Here is a 14762-nt window from a genome sequence, read left to right as displayed (position 1 = left end):
CCCTGTACTAAATTTGCACATAAATTATTACATATCACAAAAAACTCTATTTTTTCGATAGAGGGCGCTATATCCAATTTTATACGAACAACTTCTTTATCACACATGCTGCACCAAAAGAACTTCTGAAGCTGCAAAAAGTATTCTCGGAAATGGCGAGTTTGAGTCGCTTGGAAAAGTTTGGCACGTTATTCACGAGGTGAGTATATTACTAGGATTCATAGGAAACTACCAAGTGGAGAGCAAAATATTTTACCTTCGAAAACTTTATTTAAAAACATTTAATTAAAAATTAAATTACTGTTCAAAATTCAGTGTTCCTGCTCCATCCAATTCCATTCCATGATTTTGTTGAATGGCATGCAACACTCAGACAGAACACTCAACCTGCTGACAAAAACACTGACCAAGTTGCTCTATGCACTGTGAATAAACTCTTATTTATAAAGCATTCTGGACATGCTAGAGTGTCGTGGCCGAGCGGTTAAGAGCACCGAACTCGAGCTCTGCTGTGTATGAGCAGGAGAGTGTGGGTTCGACTTCGAGTCCCTGGTCGACAATGGTTGAGACACGTGTTTTGTTGTGTCCTATTCGTCCTTCGGATGGGACATAAAGCTGTTGTGTACGGTATACAAATATTGACTGCTTCGAGTGTTATAAACTATCACTCCCGCGGTCACGGTGATCCCGGAGCATTCTATTTTCCCGAGGTGCAGCCGAGGGAAAATGGAATGGTCTGAGGTCAATCGAGGGAGTAGGAGTTTTAACCATAGCACGAGTAAAAGCAGTCAATATTTGCTTTATAAAACCCCAACAGACTGTTTAAACGTTTGTACGCGTGTTTCAGATACGCAGATGCACAACTGATTGGTTTCGAGGTGGGTAAAAAGAAGTCTGGGTACTGCATGCTGTCTGATAGCCGTCGGACTATCACACGGCAAACGATGCACTATCACACGGTCGACGTTCTTGTAAAACTAAGACAAATCATGTGATGCGCTCTAAACCAATGAAAAGCCAGAATATTTGTAAGGGGTGTTATGTGTGTACATTACAAAATCTATCAGGGCCTGTAAATGACTCCTGTACACACTTATCGCATAGAGAAGTGCTTTTGGCAGAGCGACTATCTTCAATTATGAGGCTGCTCCAGCTAGAATTACTGAAAAGGAAGAAAACAAGAAAGTAATTTGGCTGTTAAAATTATTAATTAAAAAAATTTTAAAAAAGATATTAGAATTATAATCCCTTGTCACTTGTGACGGGCAAACCAAACTAAGTTACCAAAGTTGGTGTGATGTGTTTCCTTTAGGATGCAAATAATTGGCTTTGTCGACTGTAATTCAGATTCAGATGCCAGTAAACTACCGTTTGTTTTATGCTCAAGGGTTCGTGATTTAATGCGAGCTGGTGTGATGAAAGAGGCCGATAAACCATTATGGTACGACGTGATGGCAGCGTTCCCGCCAAGAGATGAGCCAACGTATCACAGAGAATACACACATGATTTCTTACCTCAGATCTTATATGAAGAGGATAAATTACGATCGTAAGTATCAGTGGCGTTTCTATGGCTGAGCTCTGAATTCAAGCTTTGGGCCCAATGTCAAAGAGCTCCTTAAAGGCAGTGGACAGTGGCAGTGGACAGTGGATTAAGTGGTAGAGGAGTTCCAGATGCGTGGCGCAGCTTAAGAAAAATACCTTTCACACCAGGAGTGTCGAGACATGGGTTCATTGAGGAGAAGCATGGAACTGGATCGAAGATTCCTTAACGGAGTGTAAACTTGAAGTAGTTATTAGTGTCGTTAAGTGCTTAAAGCCAGTGGACACTATTGGTAATTGTCAAAGACTAGTCTTCACACTTGGTGTATCTCAACATATGCATAAAATAACAAACCTGTGAAAATTTGAGCTCAATCGGTAGTTGAAGTTGCGAGATAATAATGAAATAAAAAAAAACACCCTTGTCACAAGAAGTTGTGTCAGTCAGATGCTTGATTTCGAGATCTCAAGTTCTTAACTTGAGGTCTCGAATTCAAATTCGTGGAAAATTACTTCTTTCTCGAAAACTATGTCACTTCAGAGGGAGCGTTTTCTCACAATGTTTTATACCATCAACCTCTCTCCATTACTCATCACCAATAAAGGTTTTATGATGATAATTATTTTGAGTAATTACCAATAGTGTCCACTGCCTTTAAGCGGAGAATGTGTTGCTTTTGCTAAGCAGAATTGAGCAGAATACCAGTCACAAATTGTACTTGTGACATGGTAGTTTGGCTGATATCTTATTCGACTAAGTGTAATTTTGTTATGCTTAGATACTTTTTAAGCAGCTCTATGATATTGGGTCCTGGTGTTTTTGATCAGCAGAGTGTGGGTTTGAGTCCCAGTTTTGACACTTGTGTTACAACATTGCTTACTTCTTAGGAAGTTGAAAACAATTTAGAACTGTATGTGATAGAGGCATTGCTTGCATGGTGAGGTATCAATGTGTATTTTGTTTGCAGTAACACCATTTTAATACTTGCTAGGAGGATTATGTTCTTTTGAGAACTGACTCTAGTAAATAGTGAGACAGTTCTCAAAAGAACATAATCTACCCAGCTATAGTAAATATACACAAAGTGTTACTGTGAACCAATGTACAATTTAGAACTGAACAAAAGCTTATCAAATCAAGCTGGCCACTTATATACAAGGCCTGGAATTACACGGTGGCCATGGCCTCTGTTGCCCCTGGTCTTAGCCTTGGTGCCCCTTCAAAAGCTTCCTATATAGGCTTTAAAGATTTTGCAAAATGAAAATACCCTCTCCAAAATGAAATTCCAGGCTTGAAATACAATATATTTTCTGTTTCTTTTGAAACTCTTATTCCCGTCATTAAAACTACCCAAACAGATTTGATTATAAATGCAGGTTTTCCCTTGTAACAAGTAAAACAAATTAAGTATTTTGTGTCTTTTGCAGCCAATTCTACAAAGTCTATGGGAATCACATGTCAATGGATTTGACCAATCAAGACAGTGTCAATCGATCTCCATGCCACAGGTAAGCGTGCATTTAACTTTCTTAGATTCTAAGTGTTGTAATCCTAATAGGCCATGCAAGTCTCGCGCGTATTTAAACAAATTTGGTCCCACTCACGATGCTTTTTAACGCGTGAAGAAAATAAACTTGCACACTTGAATGGGTCCTAATGTCCGAGTAAGCACGATGGCTTGCACAGTCCATTGTGATAGATGCGAGTCTCACTTAAAAAACAAGTAAATTATTTGAACAAAGTCAATATTTTTGCATCGGCGATCCGAAGCATTTTATCACAGGAGGAGCCTGCCTGTGCACACTAAACACTGGTAAGTATCTGGGTGGATATAACCACAGCCGTTTGGCTGCTGCAAAAAATCTGCAGTTGTTCCCGACGTTAAAAAACATCGGCTGAAAGTCAAGTCAAGAAGAATTTGGTTGAAGAAAACGCCATCCAACATGAAGTTGTTAAAGCTAAAATCTACTATTTTGTACCTCTAGGTTTATCACCAAGTACAATGAGTTACAGACTGAAGGAAACACAGATCCAGAGCAGTTATTTGAAGCAACGGCGTCAGCCTTAGCTCAGGATGGACTCGTACTTACCAAGCAAAGTGAAAGAAGGCAAAGGAAACAGAAAGTAAGTCATTCTTAGGATGATTCTTCAGGGCAAGTCTTAAATTTAAAGTCTTGTAGGTCAAGTTTGAAGTCAAGTCCTAAGTATTTGGCATCAAGTCTAAAATATTTTAGTCAAATCTCAAGCCAAGCAAAGTGAAAGAAGGCAAAGAAAACAGAAAGTAAGTCAACCTGAGGATGAGGAATTCTTGAAAAGCCAGCCTGAGCCTGAGTTGCCATCAGCTCTTCAGGGCAAGTCTTAGGTCTTTGGGGTCAAGTCTCAATTCAAGTAATAAGTCCTTAACCATAAGTTTGAAGTAAAGTCCCAAGGCTTTTGCACTAATTCTCAAGTCTTTTAGGTCAAGTTTCAAGTCAAGTCTTTGGAAACAAGTCTCAAGTCACAAATCTTTCAGTTCAAGTCTCAAGTCTTTCAGATCTACATGCTGCACTGCTTTTCATTCATTTATGGAGTGTTTACCAATCTATGACCTTTAAGATGCACTTCATGCTGGCTATATATTTTTTTCAGGTTGATGCAAAACCAGAAGTTGGCTCCGTCAAAGGATTAGCGCTGCTTCTACAAAATGCCCTAGAGACCCAAGACAATCCACCAGAGGGTGCTTCTATCGCATCTTCACCTGCATCACAAGAAGTTGAGAAAGATGAAAGATGATAGAGGGATGAGGTCCGGCTGCTAAGATAACAAGATGGACAACTTGTTTTTGTTGTCATGTTACCATAGCAACATGGCTGTGAGGTTGTAGTGGGCAGCACATCAAATCAGTGTTCCTCCTGAAGCGCAATCTTTGTCACTCAAACTACGTGTTAGCGATTCGGACATTATGATTCATGTAATTGCAATAAAGTATCCAAACCCACCTGGTATGTTAAAATACGTAAAGCCCCTGGCATGTGGAACATTTCTGCACTGAGCTTTTTACCTGTTCTGCAGGGTGTTCTGCAGGGTGTTCTGTAGGGTGTTCTGCAGGGTGTTTGGCTCTACCAGGTCGAGGACATCATTCAGCGATATTATCATTGCATATCTGACTTAATATTCCATACACACAGACCCATGTCACTTGATTGATGGAATACGTTTCACTTGTCATCAAATATTTTACCATGTATTGACTTCCGGGAAGCTCCCAAATTTAATATTGCACATGTACATGTCCAATATAGATAATTATGGGACGCTGTGGAGTGATGCTCATAAAATAAACGTTCCCAGTCTCCTTCTTTAAACGAGGTAAGGTTGTGTCATGGCGAATGAGGTTGGTGTCTACAAGGAGTCGTTCAGAAGTTTTTTTAAAGAGTTTTCAGAGAGTGAGGTGTCTATTCAGTGTTTGTTGTCAACAAATGTTAAATGACAAGGATATATGTGTGAGTTATATAACAAAATATTGTTAGGAACAAAATATTTTGTAGAATTTAGGAATGCATTTTAAGAATGCATTGTCACAAAATACAATCACTCCGTGAAATGTGGCTCAATGATTTCATTCGGCTTTGCCTCGTGAATAGTCTAGATTTCACCTTGTGAATTTATTGTGGGACAGAGCACTCGTGCATCCTATATTTGTGTTAAATAAATATTGTTTTTGAATCGAATAGTAGTTTATTATTATTTGATCAGAGCAACATTTGTTTTTACAGGTCAGTGTTGTCACCAAAACAATGGACCATTTTTGTCTGCAATGAAATTTAATTTTTCTTTCGAGTTTAGAGGATATTTATAATGAATGTTAGAATAAAGAAGAAAGGAAAGACTGTTTTTTCTTGACAATTACAAAATAAATTTTATTGGAATGAAGATATTTTCTTGTTTTTTTATTTTAACACATGCTACAAAATGTCATTCTCCAATGAATATTCTCATGAGAGTTTGTGCTTAGAATAGCTATGTTGTGGTTGGTGGGGAGATCGTCGCTGTTCTCCCTGTCCGGTGCACTCAGAACTGAAAACATCTGGGGGAAGTCTGTCTGAGTACCAGTGCTTTGCAAGGTTAACGGTGGTACACGAACATAAATACAAACAGTTTTAAACAATGAGTTTGTCGCAGCCTCCAGCGTCGGTTTTGAAAACGTACACTCCTGACCTCGGTATTGGGTGTTCAAACAGGTGTTGGAAACCTAAGACTTAGCACAGGCTGTAAGTAAGACATCTGGGCCCAATTTCATAGAGCTGCTAAGCACAAACATTTGCTTAGCATGAAATTTCTTTCTTGATAAAAACAGGATTACCAACAAAATTTCTATTTGTTGCATATTGCTTGTTACTAGTAATCAGCTGTTGTTTGCTTATCCTGAAAATCACATGGAAATTTGGTTGGTAATCCTGTTGTTATCAAGGAAGAAATTTCATGCTAAGCAAATTTACGTGCTTAGCAGCTTTATGAAATTGGGCCCTGGAAGCCTGCTAAAAAGAGCAGATGGCTCCAATTCATCAGAGGGTTGGACCTGGTAGGTCTGTTTATGTCTGTACAGTGTTTGTGCATGAAAATATTTTTCAGCCCCTCAAAAAAGGAACCTACCCACCCTCTTCAATGTATTGATCCAGTATAGGATATCAGGTGCTTTGATTCCTGCCGTCGATAACACAAAGCTCTAGTCTTAGGACTTAGGACGAGTCCCAACCCTGCACTGTAGCATGCAGACCTTAAGATTAATCCTAAACTCGAGATAAGACGAGTCGTAACTCTTTGTGAAACCGACGGCAGGGTCATTGCCTTCAGAAAACTGAAATTAATAATGTGCCATACCAGAGGCTCACTAAAAAAAATTCTAAAGAAAGAAAAAGTTTGTGAATATATGATTTGCCAGGATTCAACAATTTTGAGGAGGAAGTCTAAAACAGTAACCCTGTTTTGGCAACTCGCAGTTCGAGCCAACTCAAAATTCTCTCCAACACCATCCCGTCAACCCCCCATTTTCTAATATTTAGTGATGCCATTGCATTCAGCCATTGTTAGCTTGTATTAGATATTTCAGCCACATGCATTTCTCGGCATGAAAATCCTGAATTTACCCCAAAACAAATGTATTGATCTTTAGTCCCGAAAGCTGATTGAACAGACTCACACAAGAGGGCGCTGTATCAAACGCTACAGCTATTAATCAAAAGAGGGCGCTTTATTTAAAAGGAAAGCGCGCAGTTTTTTTCTCAACAAATTATAGAGGGCGCTGTTTTAATTCGCGCCATTTCATTGTTTATCACGGAGTAAGTAAAACTTTCTTCCCAAAATGACGGATACTCTGGAGTTTTCCGACATCTCACAAGAAGTGAGGGGTGCTATGGTAAGTTTGAAACACTTTGTCTTGAAATCTTTCATCCATATTTGTACTATTGTTTAAATTTGGCATTCAATGTCGTCGATTCTGGTCACGTTGTCGTCTGAGACGACACGTTCGTTCACCATTCACCAGTTCACGCATTTTTTACAACACAACGCATGGTGTTCTGGCATTGACAGACAGCCACTGCACAAAAAGTGAGTGGTGCCCAAAAGTGACGAATCAATCTATATCTAACTCACTAGCACTGTGACTGTGTGACTGCTGATTTCATGGCAAAAATGCCATACCCGACCAACACTTTCCAAGGGATTTTAAACTTGTTTGATTGAACTACCAGGACTGGACCCTGGAGGTAGCCTGATTAGTGATTGCTAGAATTTCATGAATTTGCTGTAACAAATTTGTGGGAAATAAATTCATATCAAAATCAAATGCCTTTCGAGCAAGCATGGCAAGTGTAGATTTTTGTTCATCTTAATTAACAACTTGCTCAGAGTTGAAACCATACTTTGTGGGGTTCCCATTTAATAACTTTTAAACAAGGATATCGAGAATCAACTTTGTTTTTTCCCAAAAATGTTATGTTTTACAACAAATTCAGCAGTCGGGCAATCTACAATTTTATCGGTAAGTTTCATGAGAAGAACAAGGCAGATCAAAAGTCCGCCGAGCGAAGAGATAGGGCTGCATGGTTGTGCTTGGGCCAAAGATTAAGAACTAGCTATGTTACCGTAGCTCCACTAAAAAAAACTAGTGTGGCCAAGTGTGAGCTCTGGGCCTTGGGTTTGGCCGCACATCCATTTCCATTCATATTTTTCAGACAGCTTACATTTTCAGCAATTGGGTGCTTTCACCACGGGCGGGTCGGTGGTTTAAACCAAGTAAATGTGTTCACATGAAGTCACTCTCTCGAACAACCTTCCGTCTCAGGAGTTCGCAAGACCACACATTGTTGTCTTACCCGTCAAGAAAAATCAAGGGTTACCCTAGGTACTTGGTACTTGGTAGTTTTCCTCCTGAAACTTCCGCTGGGGAACTTAACAAGGAGGTCAGGAGAGCGTCGTCTAATTCGTTTTGTTGTTGTCGTTTAGGCCCAGATTGTGAATGTTATTACTTTTGAAGAGTTGGTGGGATTTGGAATCTATGAGGGATTGTTGGAGATTATTCCATAATTTCAGTGTTCTTGAAAAAAATTTTTTTTTCGTAGATGGTAGATGAGATTCTGGGTATTTTGAACTGATTGTCGTTGCCCTTTCTTGCCCTCTATGGTTTTGATTCTAAAATGTGGCTGTGGTCGGCTTTGATTACACCATTGATCATCTTATAAAGTGTCGAGGCATTTAAGTACGCTGCTTCAAAACTATGGAGTTATCTCCCTACTTGTATTAGACAACCATCTTCAGTTAAAAACCAATTTGTTAACTTCACTCATTTAATTCCTTCTTGATTTGTTTGTGTATTTTGTATTCCTTTTTTTCTGCATTTTATGTATTTCTTCTAATCCCCAATGGAGTATATTCATATAGGTGTTGCGCAATATTAATGTACCTTATTACTATTATTATGTTCATAATTTATTCGTAATCTGTGTTCAGAATGGTGGTCGACTCAAGCTGAGCAAACAGGGTGTGTTCTTCAAGAGTATCAAGACTGGCAAAGTAGAACAAGTCCACGTTGAAGACCTAGCCGAGACAAACTGGCTCAGGGTCGCTAGAGGTCATGAGCTAAAACTCCGCCTCCAAAATGGGTCGATATTTAAATATGACGGCTTTCAAGAATCGGTAAGTTGGTATATATATGGGTGATACTGAGCAGGATCAAAATATATTCGTGAGACTCAAATTCAACATTTGAACATCATTCATACAGACAAAGATGTTTAAAGCTATTATACACAGAAAAGAACAACAAAAGTTCACAGATTTACAAATAACTTACAGGGTTTACAGAAGGTAATGGTGAAAGACTTCTCTTGAAATATTATTCCATGAAATGCTTTACTTTTTGAGAAAACATTAAAACAATATCAATTCGCGAGAATTACGGATTTATTTGAAACACATGTGATGACATGGTGAAACGTGCGGAAACAAGAGTGTGTTTTCCCGTTATTTTCTCCCGACTCTGATGGCCGATTGAGCCTAAACTTTCACAGGTTTGTTATTTTATATATAAGTTGTAATACACGAAGTGTGGGACTTGGACAATACTGTTTACCGAAAGTGTATAATGGCTTTAATTGAAAAGAAAAAACAACAATACCGGACTTGTCCTGGCTTGATGCCGAAACCGAATTCACATACCTCTGGCCGGTGGTCCTGCCAGTGTACATTTCTAACTCTGACGCAGCCCGGCTTGAATCAGCAAAGGGGGGGGGGGGGGTTCGTCTTTTGCACATTGATTATACGGTTTGTCCTTGGTATAAAAGCAATTTCATTAAAAGTGTTTGTCACTTCTCTTTTGTGTGTAGGACCACGAAAAGTTGACTGAATTCATCAAGAATAACTACAACATGACGCTGGATGAAGTAGAGTTGGCCGTCAAAGGAAGAAATTGGGGCACGGCAAAGTTCAATGGTACAAATGTTTTATTTTATCGCCATTTAAAAAAAAATTAATGAGAGATCGCCAATAAAAGAAGCCTGGACGGCCACTTCAAGCTGAGGGCTACACAAATCAAAAGCCACCAGAAGCACATTGCCACCTACTCCTGGGCCTGAAACAGGGTTACCCCCCTTCACAGTCTGTAAGGATGTAGGCAACAGGGTATCATCCACTAGGAGCCACCTACTCCTGGGGCTGAAACAGGGTTACCCCTTAACAGTCTGTAAGGATGTAGGCATGGGTATCATCCACTAGGAGCCACCTACTCCTGGGGCTGAAACAGGGTTACCCCTTAACAGTCTGTAAGGATGTAGGCATGGGTATCATCCACTGTGAGCCACCTACTCCTGGGGCTGAAACAGGGTTACCCCTTCACAGTCTGTAAGGATGTAGGCATGGGTATCATCCACTAGGAGCCACCTACTCCTAGGGCTGAAACAGGGTTACCCCTTCACAGTCTGTAAGGATGTAGGCATGGGTATCGTCCACTGTGAGCCACCTACTCCTAGGGCTGAAACAGGGTTACCCCCTTCACAGTCCGTATGGATGTAGGCATGGGTATCATCCACTAGGAGCCACCTACTCCTGGGGATGAAACAGGGTTACCCCCTTCACAGTCTGCAAGGATGTAGGCATGGGTATCATCCACTAGGAGCCACCTACTCCTGGGGCTGAAACAGGGTTACCCCTTCACAGTCTGTAAGGATGTAGACATGGGTATCATCCACTAGGAGCCACCTACTCCTGGGGCTGAAACAGGGTTACCCCTTAACAGTCTGTAAGGATGTAGGCATGGGTATCATCCACTAGGAGCCACCTACTCCTGGGGCTGAAACAGGGTTACCCCTTAACAGTCTGTAAGGATGTAGACATGGGTATCATCCACTAGGAGCCACCTACTCCTGGGGCTGAAACAGGGTTACCCCTTCACAGTCTGTAAGGATGTAGGCATGGGTATCATCCACTAGGAGCCACCTACTCCTGGGGCTGAAACAGGGTTACCCCTTAACAGTCTGTAAGGATGTAGACATGGGTATCATCCACTAGGAGCCACCTACTCCTGGGGCTGAAACAGGGTTACCCCTTAACAGTCTGTAAGGATGTAGACATGGGTATCATCCACTAGGAGCCACCTACTCCTGGGGATGAAACAGGGTTACCCCTTCACAGTCTGTAAGGATGTAGACATGGGTATCATCCACTAGGAGCCACCTACTCCTGGGGCTGAAACAGGGTTACCCCTTAACAGTCTGTAAGGATGTAGGCATGGGTATCATCCACTAGGAGCCACCTACTCCTGGGGCTGAAACAGGGTTACCCCTTAACAGTCTGTAAGGATGTAGGCATGGGTATCATCCACTAGGAGCCACCTACTCCTGGGGATGAAACAGGGTTACCTCTTCACAGTCTGTAAGGATGTAGGCATGGGTATCATCCACTAGGAGCCACCTACTCCTGGGGATGAAACAGGGTTACCTCTTCACAGTCTGTAAGGATGTAGGCATGGTTATCATCCACTAGGAGCCAGGCTGGTGGAGCAGAATGCACTACCTTCCCAACTTTAAGCTAAACAGTGTAATTTGTAGGACAATGCTTTTGTGACCTAAGTGATGCATCGGTCGAAACTAAATTAAATTGCCCACTTGCTGGCATTTACAGTTGAAATTAAGTTACTGGCCCTTCCAATACCATTTTATAATTAATAACTGTTTGGCATCATTATGGTAACCTATAAAGTCTTTAGGTTAGTGAAGATATTTTCACTGGTCATGGGCAAGAGGGCCACCATCAATGTAATAGCACCCTGAGCACTTTTGTGGATATGTGCGCCCTATAAAAGTTTGTTATTATTTTTATTTATAGAGAATTCTTTGGTTTTGTATACTCGATAGTTTCCTGAGTTCCTGTGAATTAAATACCCCAGACAGTTTCCCAACTTCTATTGGTGGCGAGCGCGTCACGTGGGTGTGCATAAACCTTTTGTTAATGACCGGTAAAAAGTGTTAAGTCATGGACGTGACACGCGACCTTGCACCTGTTCTTATTAGACAGTTTCTTCATTCTTATTGGTTGAGAGCAACGGCTGAAACAGTTGTGCCAAATCTCGTGATATGCGCAACGCGCACAGCATTCCCTTATAAGGAGTTGTTTACCCGAGGGAGGCGGAGGGCTTTACCATTTCATAGCTGGAGGGGTGTTGTGTTGAAAGAAATCATTAAACAATTATAATTTTTGCATTTATTTTCCTTTTTGGCCAAAAAGTGATGATGTGTTTGACCGAAAAAGTATTTATGAATGGGAATCAAAGTGTGTTGAATCGGTTTTCAACTAGTGGTTTAAACCTGCCGAGGCCTGGCTCTTTATAATTTATCAAGAATTATCAAGAACCAGGCCTCGTTGGGATTAAACCACTAGTTGAAAACCTCTTCACCACACATTGATTCCCTTATTCAACTTGCTCTGTAAAACAAAATATTTTATACTGTGATGTATTTGTCTGTCCAGGCTCGGAGCTAGCGTTTGAGGTCGACAAGAAGCCAGCGTTTCACATTCCTCTTGGGAACGTGTGCCACAGCACGACGGCCAAGAATGAAGTCATCTTGGAGTTTCACCAGAATGATGATACCGAGGTCTCTCTGATGGAGATGAGGTTCTTTATACCTCCAACCGAATCAGATATCAACGCTGCCGAGGTAAGAGACAAAGGACAGGAATGAAGTGCCTCATTATTATTATTTAGACCCCCCCCCTCCAAAAAAAAAATGTTCTAAAAAGAGAGATGAGGTTCTTTATACCTCCAACCGAATCAGATGTCAACGCTGCTGAGGTATGCAGGGATGTGATTTCTGAGGGTTTTTTTTACCAGAAATTCATAACAAAAAGTCAATATTTTTTTCACTTTAATTTTTTTTTTATTTATATCAAATTCATAAGAAAAAAAGAAAGAAAAAAACACTTTGAACACCCCAGGTGGCAGAGTAGGGCTTTCAAAACCAAGGATAATTTTTTGTAAGCAAGCTTTTTTTCCAGAATCGCAAACTTTCGCACTCGCAAGCTTTCACGCTGTGTGCTCCAAAGCTTTCATGCTTTGCGCTTATAATAGTTCAGGTTTTTTTCCAACAGCCTATCACATCACTTGGTTAGGGACAAAGGACAGAAATATGTGTTTCTATGTTTTTATTAGGACCCCCCCAAAAAATAAAAAATTATGTTCCTGGTTATCTGACCGACTCTAATTGTACGCTGGGACCCTAAACTTTTTATTTGGCTTGAACAAAGGGGGGGGGTATGAATAAAAGAGAGGTGAGGTTCTTTATTCCTCGAACGGAATCAGATATCAACGCTGCCGAGGTAAGGGACAACAGAAACAAATAAAGTGCCTCTTTATTATATGAGGGTTTTCCCCCACATACAAGCTAGCGTATTGGGCTGAAACATGTGAATTTTAGCTGATATGTGAAAACAGAAAATAATAATAGTAATTTGTTTGTTGATTTAAAGGTAGATTGGATTTTTTCAACGTAATTCTGATTTAAAGGGCGAAATTTTCAACAAAGAAACAATAAAAGTCACACATGAAAGTTTCAGTTAAAAACAGTGACTACTTTCTGAGAAAACAACAAAAAACCAGTAATGGAATTCTCATGAATGGCGAATGCATCCACATTTAGCGATAGCAAGGAGAAAACTGGTACAAAGGCATTTCTGATACATTGGTATCAATAGCAAGGAGAAAACGGGTACAATGGCATTTCTGATACATTGGTATCAAACACAGTGAAATTTTACACCATTTGAACTTCAAGTTAGAGAACTTTGCCTTGGAGTCCATCTTTAAAACAGTTTTCTCTGACTAAATGCTTGCGATACACTGGCAGGCAAACTTCTTTACATCCTACCAGGCACAAAGCATTCTTGTGTTGATCTGTTTGTTATCTTTGAGCCAAATGAGCATGCAGCTATAATCACCCGTTGTTTATTAATCTGAGCATCTTAAGTATTGTTGATTGGGGTTATTTTGTCCATTATTTCTTTCAGGCATTTCATGAAAACATCCTGGCCAAGGCAGATGTCATTCAAGCCACGGGTGATGCCATCGCGTCCTTGGAACAAATTCCTTGTCTCACACCGAGGTAAGAACATCACGATTCCTGTGAACCATTCGATGGATGTTGCGTAGATTTTCAAAAATACAATTCTGATTTGTTTTCTGTGTGTAAATTTACTTGCATTCTCCAATAAAGTTGGGCAACAGTTTACATTTCTGGAAAATCTTAAGAGTATTTTTGGATTGGTTCAAAGGGGTAACAAATTCACAGGTTGTGCTTGTGCGCATTTGCACCCCATGCTACTAGGCAATTTTTCACTTACACAGCTAGTGCGTAAATTCTGCGTTTGCCCTGTAAACAAGGAATGGTGATTGTAAGTGCAGATTTCGGCGGTAAGCAGAGCCATGAAATTGGTCCCAGATGTTGAAGCTATTATCTTTCTAGACTGGGCCCCTGTCTTTATCTGCAAGGATAAGGACAACTGTTGGTTTTATTCGTGTACACATGTCATCACTTTTAACTGCAAATCTCCAGAACCATGAAGGTCAAAAGGTCAAAAGTGATTATGTGCATGGTCTCAGCAGCAGATCTCTGGTGTAATTTGTTACGAGCCTCGAAGCGCGACGTCAGATGTTCGGGCTACCATCTTTCCTACTTGCTAAATCTCACATAACCATTTTGTTTCCACAGAGGGCGCTATGACATCAAAATCTTCCCCACATTCCTCCAGCTTCACGGTAAGACGTTTGATTACAAGATCCCCTTCACAACGGTCCTGCGTCTCTTCCTTCTCCCTCATAAAGACAACAGACAAATGTACTTTGTGGTAAGAAAAAATACTCTTCAAATATGTGATTTATTCTTTGTTTCTGTGTTCTTCTTTTCATGCGCTTTGAGCACCTTAATTTGGTGGATAATATGCGCAATATAAATTGTCATTATTATTATTATCTTCTCGTCTTTTCCTCTCACAGATTAGCTTGGATCCTCCTATAGTCCAGGGGCAGACAAGATATCATTTCCTCATCCTCAGCTTCAATAAGGAGGAAGATTTATCCTTAGATATCAACCTCACAGAGTAAGAACTTCACTTCAAGTTCCTTTGTCCACGTTCCATGCTATTTGTCTGTGGTCGTCATCATTTTTTGACCCAATAATTCTTCATTTTCCCT

The 14762-nt window shown here is 40.4% G+C and overlaps 2 protein-coding genes across 2 annotated transcripts in view; both read left to right on the top strand.

The window, feature by feature from the left end:
- Positions 1–80: 80 nt before the first annotated feature.
- Positions 81–4501, top strand: LOC117290697 (28S ribosomal protein S23, mitochondrial-like). Its single transcript, XM_033772229.1, has 5 exons — positions 81–199; positions 1388–1549; positions 2971–3051; positions 3529–3667; positions 4172–4501. Exons 1-5 carry the CDS (start codon positions 153–155, stop codon positions 4313–4315), a joined length of 573 nt encoding a protein of 190 aa, XP_033628120.1. The 5' UTR covers positions 81–152; the 3' UTR covers positions 4316–4501.
- Positions 4502–6833: 2332 nt separating this feature from the next.
- Positions 6834–14762, top strand: part of LOC117290077 (FACT complex subunit SSRP1-like) — a 51380-nt gene continuing 43451 nt past the window's right edge. The window contains exons 1-7 of the mRNA XM_033771325.1: positions 6834–6938; positions 8534–8719; positions 9409–9514; positions 12047–12234; positions 13580–13674; positions 14281–14416; positions 14565–14668. Coding sequence (XP_033627216.1) covers positions 6885–6938; positions 8534–8719; positions 9409–9514; positions 12047–12234; positions 13580–13674; positions 14281–14416; positions 14565–14668 — 869 coding nt within the window. The 5' untranslated portion in view covers positions 6834–6884. The remainder of the gene's footprint in view (positions 6939–8533; positions 8720–9408; positions 9515–12046; positions 12235–13579; positions 13675–14280; positions 14417–14564; positions 14669–14762) is intronic.

This window comes from Asterias rubens, chromosome 5 (genome assembly GCF_902459465.1).
Source record: "Asterias rubens chromosome 5, eAstRub1.3, whole genome shotgun sequence".
NCBI lineage: Eukaryota > Metazoa > Echinodermata > Asteroidea > Forcipulatida > Asteriidae > Asterias > Asterias rubens.
Note: the sequence above shows the minus strand (reverse complement) of the source record. Positions and strands in the feature narration are given on the sequence as shown.

What these genes read in the sequence shown, in the direction of transcription:
- LOC117290697 (XM_033772229.1), top strand. Translation starts at nt 153, where the DNA reads ATGGCGAGTTTGAGTCGCTTGGAAAAGTTTGGCACGTTATTCACGAG. An exon ending in TTTGGCACGTTATTCACGAG is followed by an intron (nt 200 to 1,387) that starts GTGAGTATATTA and finishes TTTATGCTCAAG; the next exon opens with GGTTCGTGATTTAATGCGAG. An exon ending in GAAGAGGATAAATTACGATC is followed by an intron (nt 1,550 to 2,970) that starts GTAAGTATCAGT and finishes TGTCTTTTGCAG; the next exon opens with CCAATTCTACAAAGTCTATG.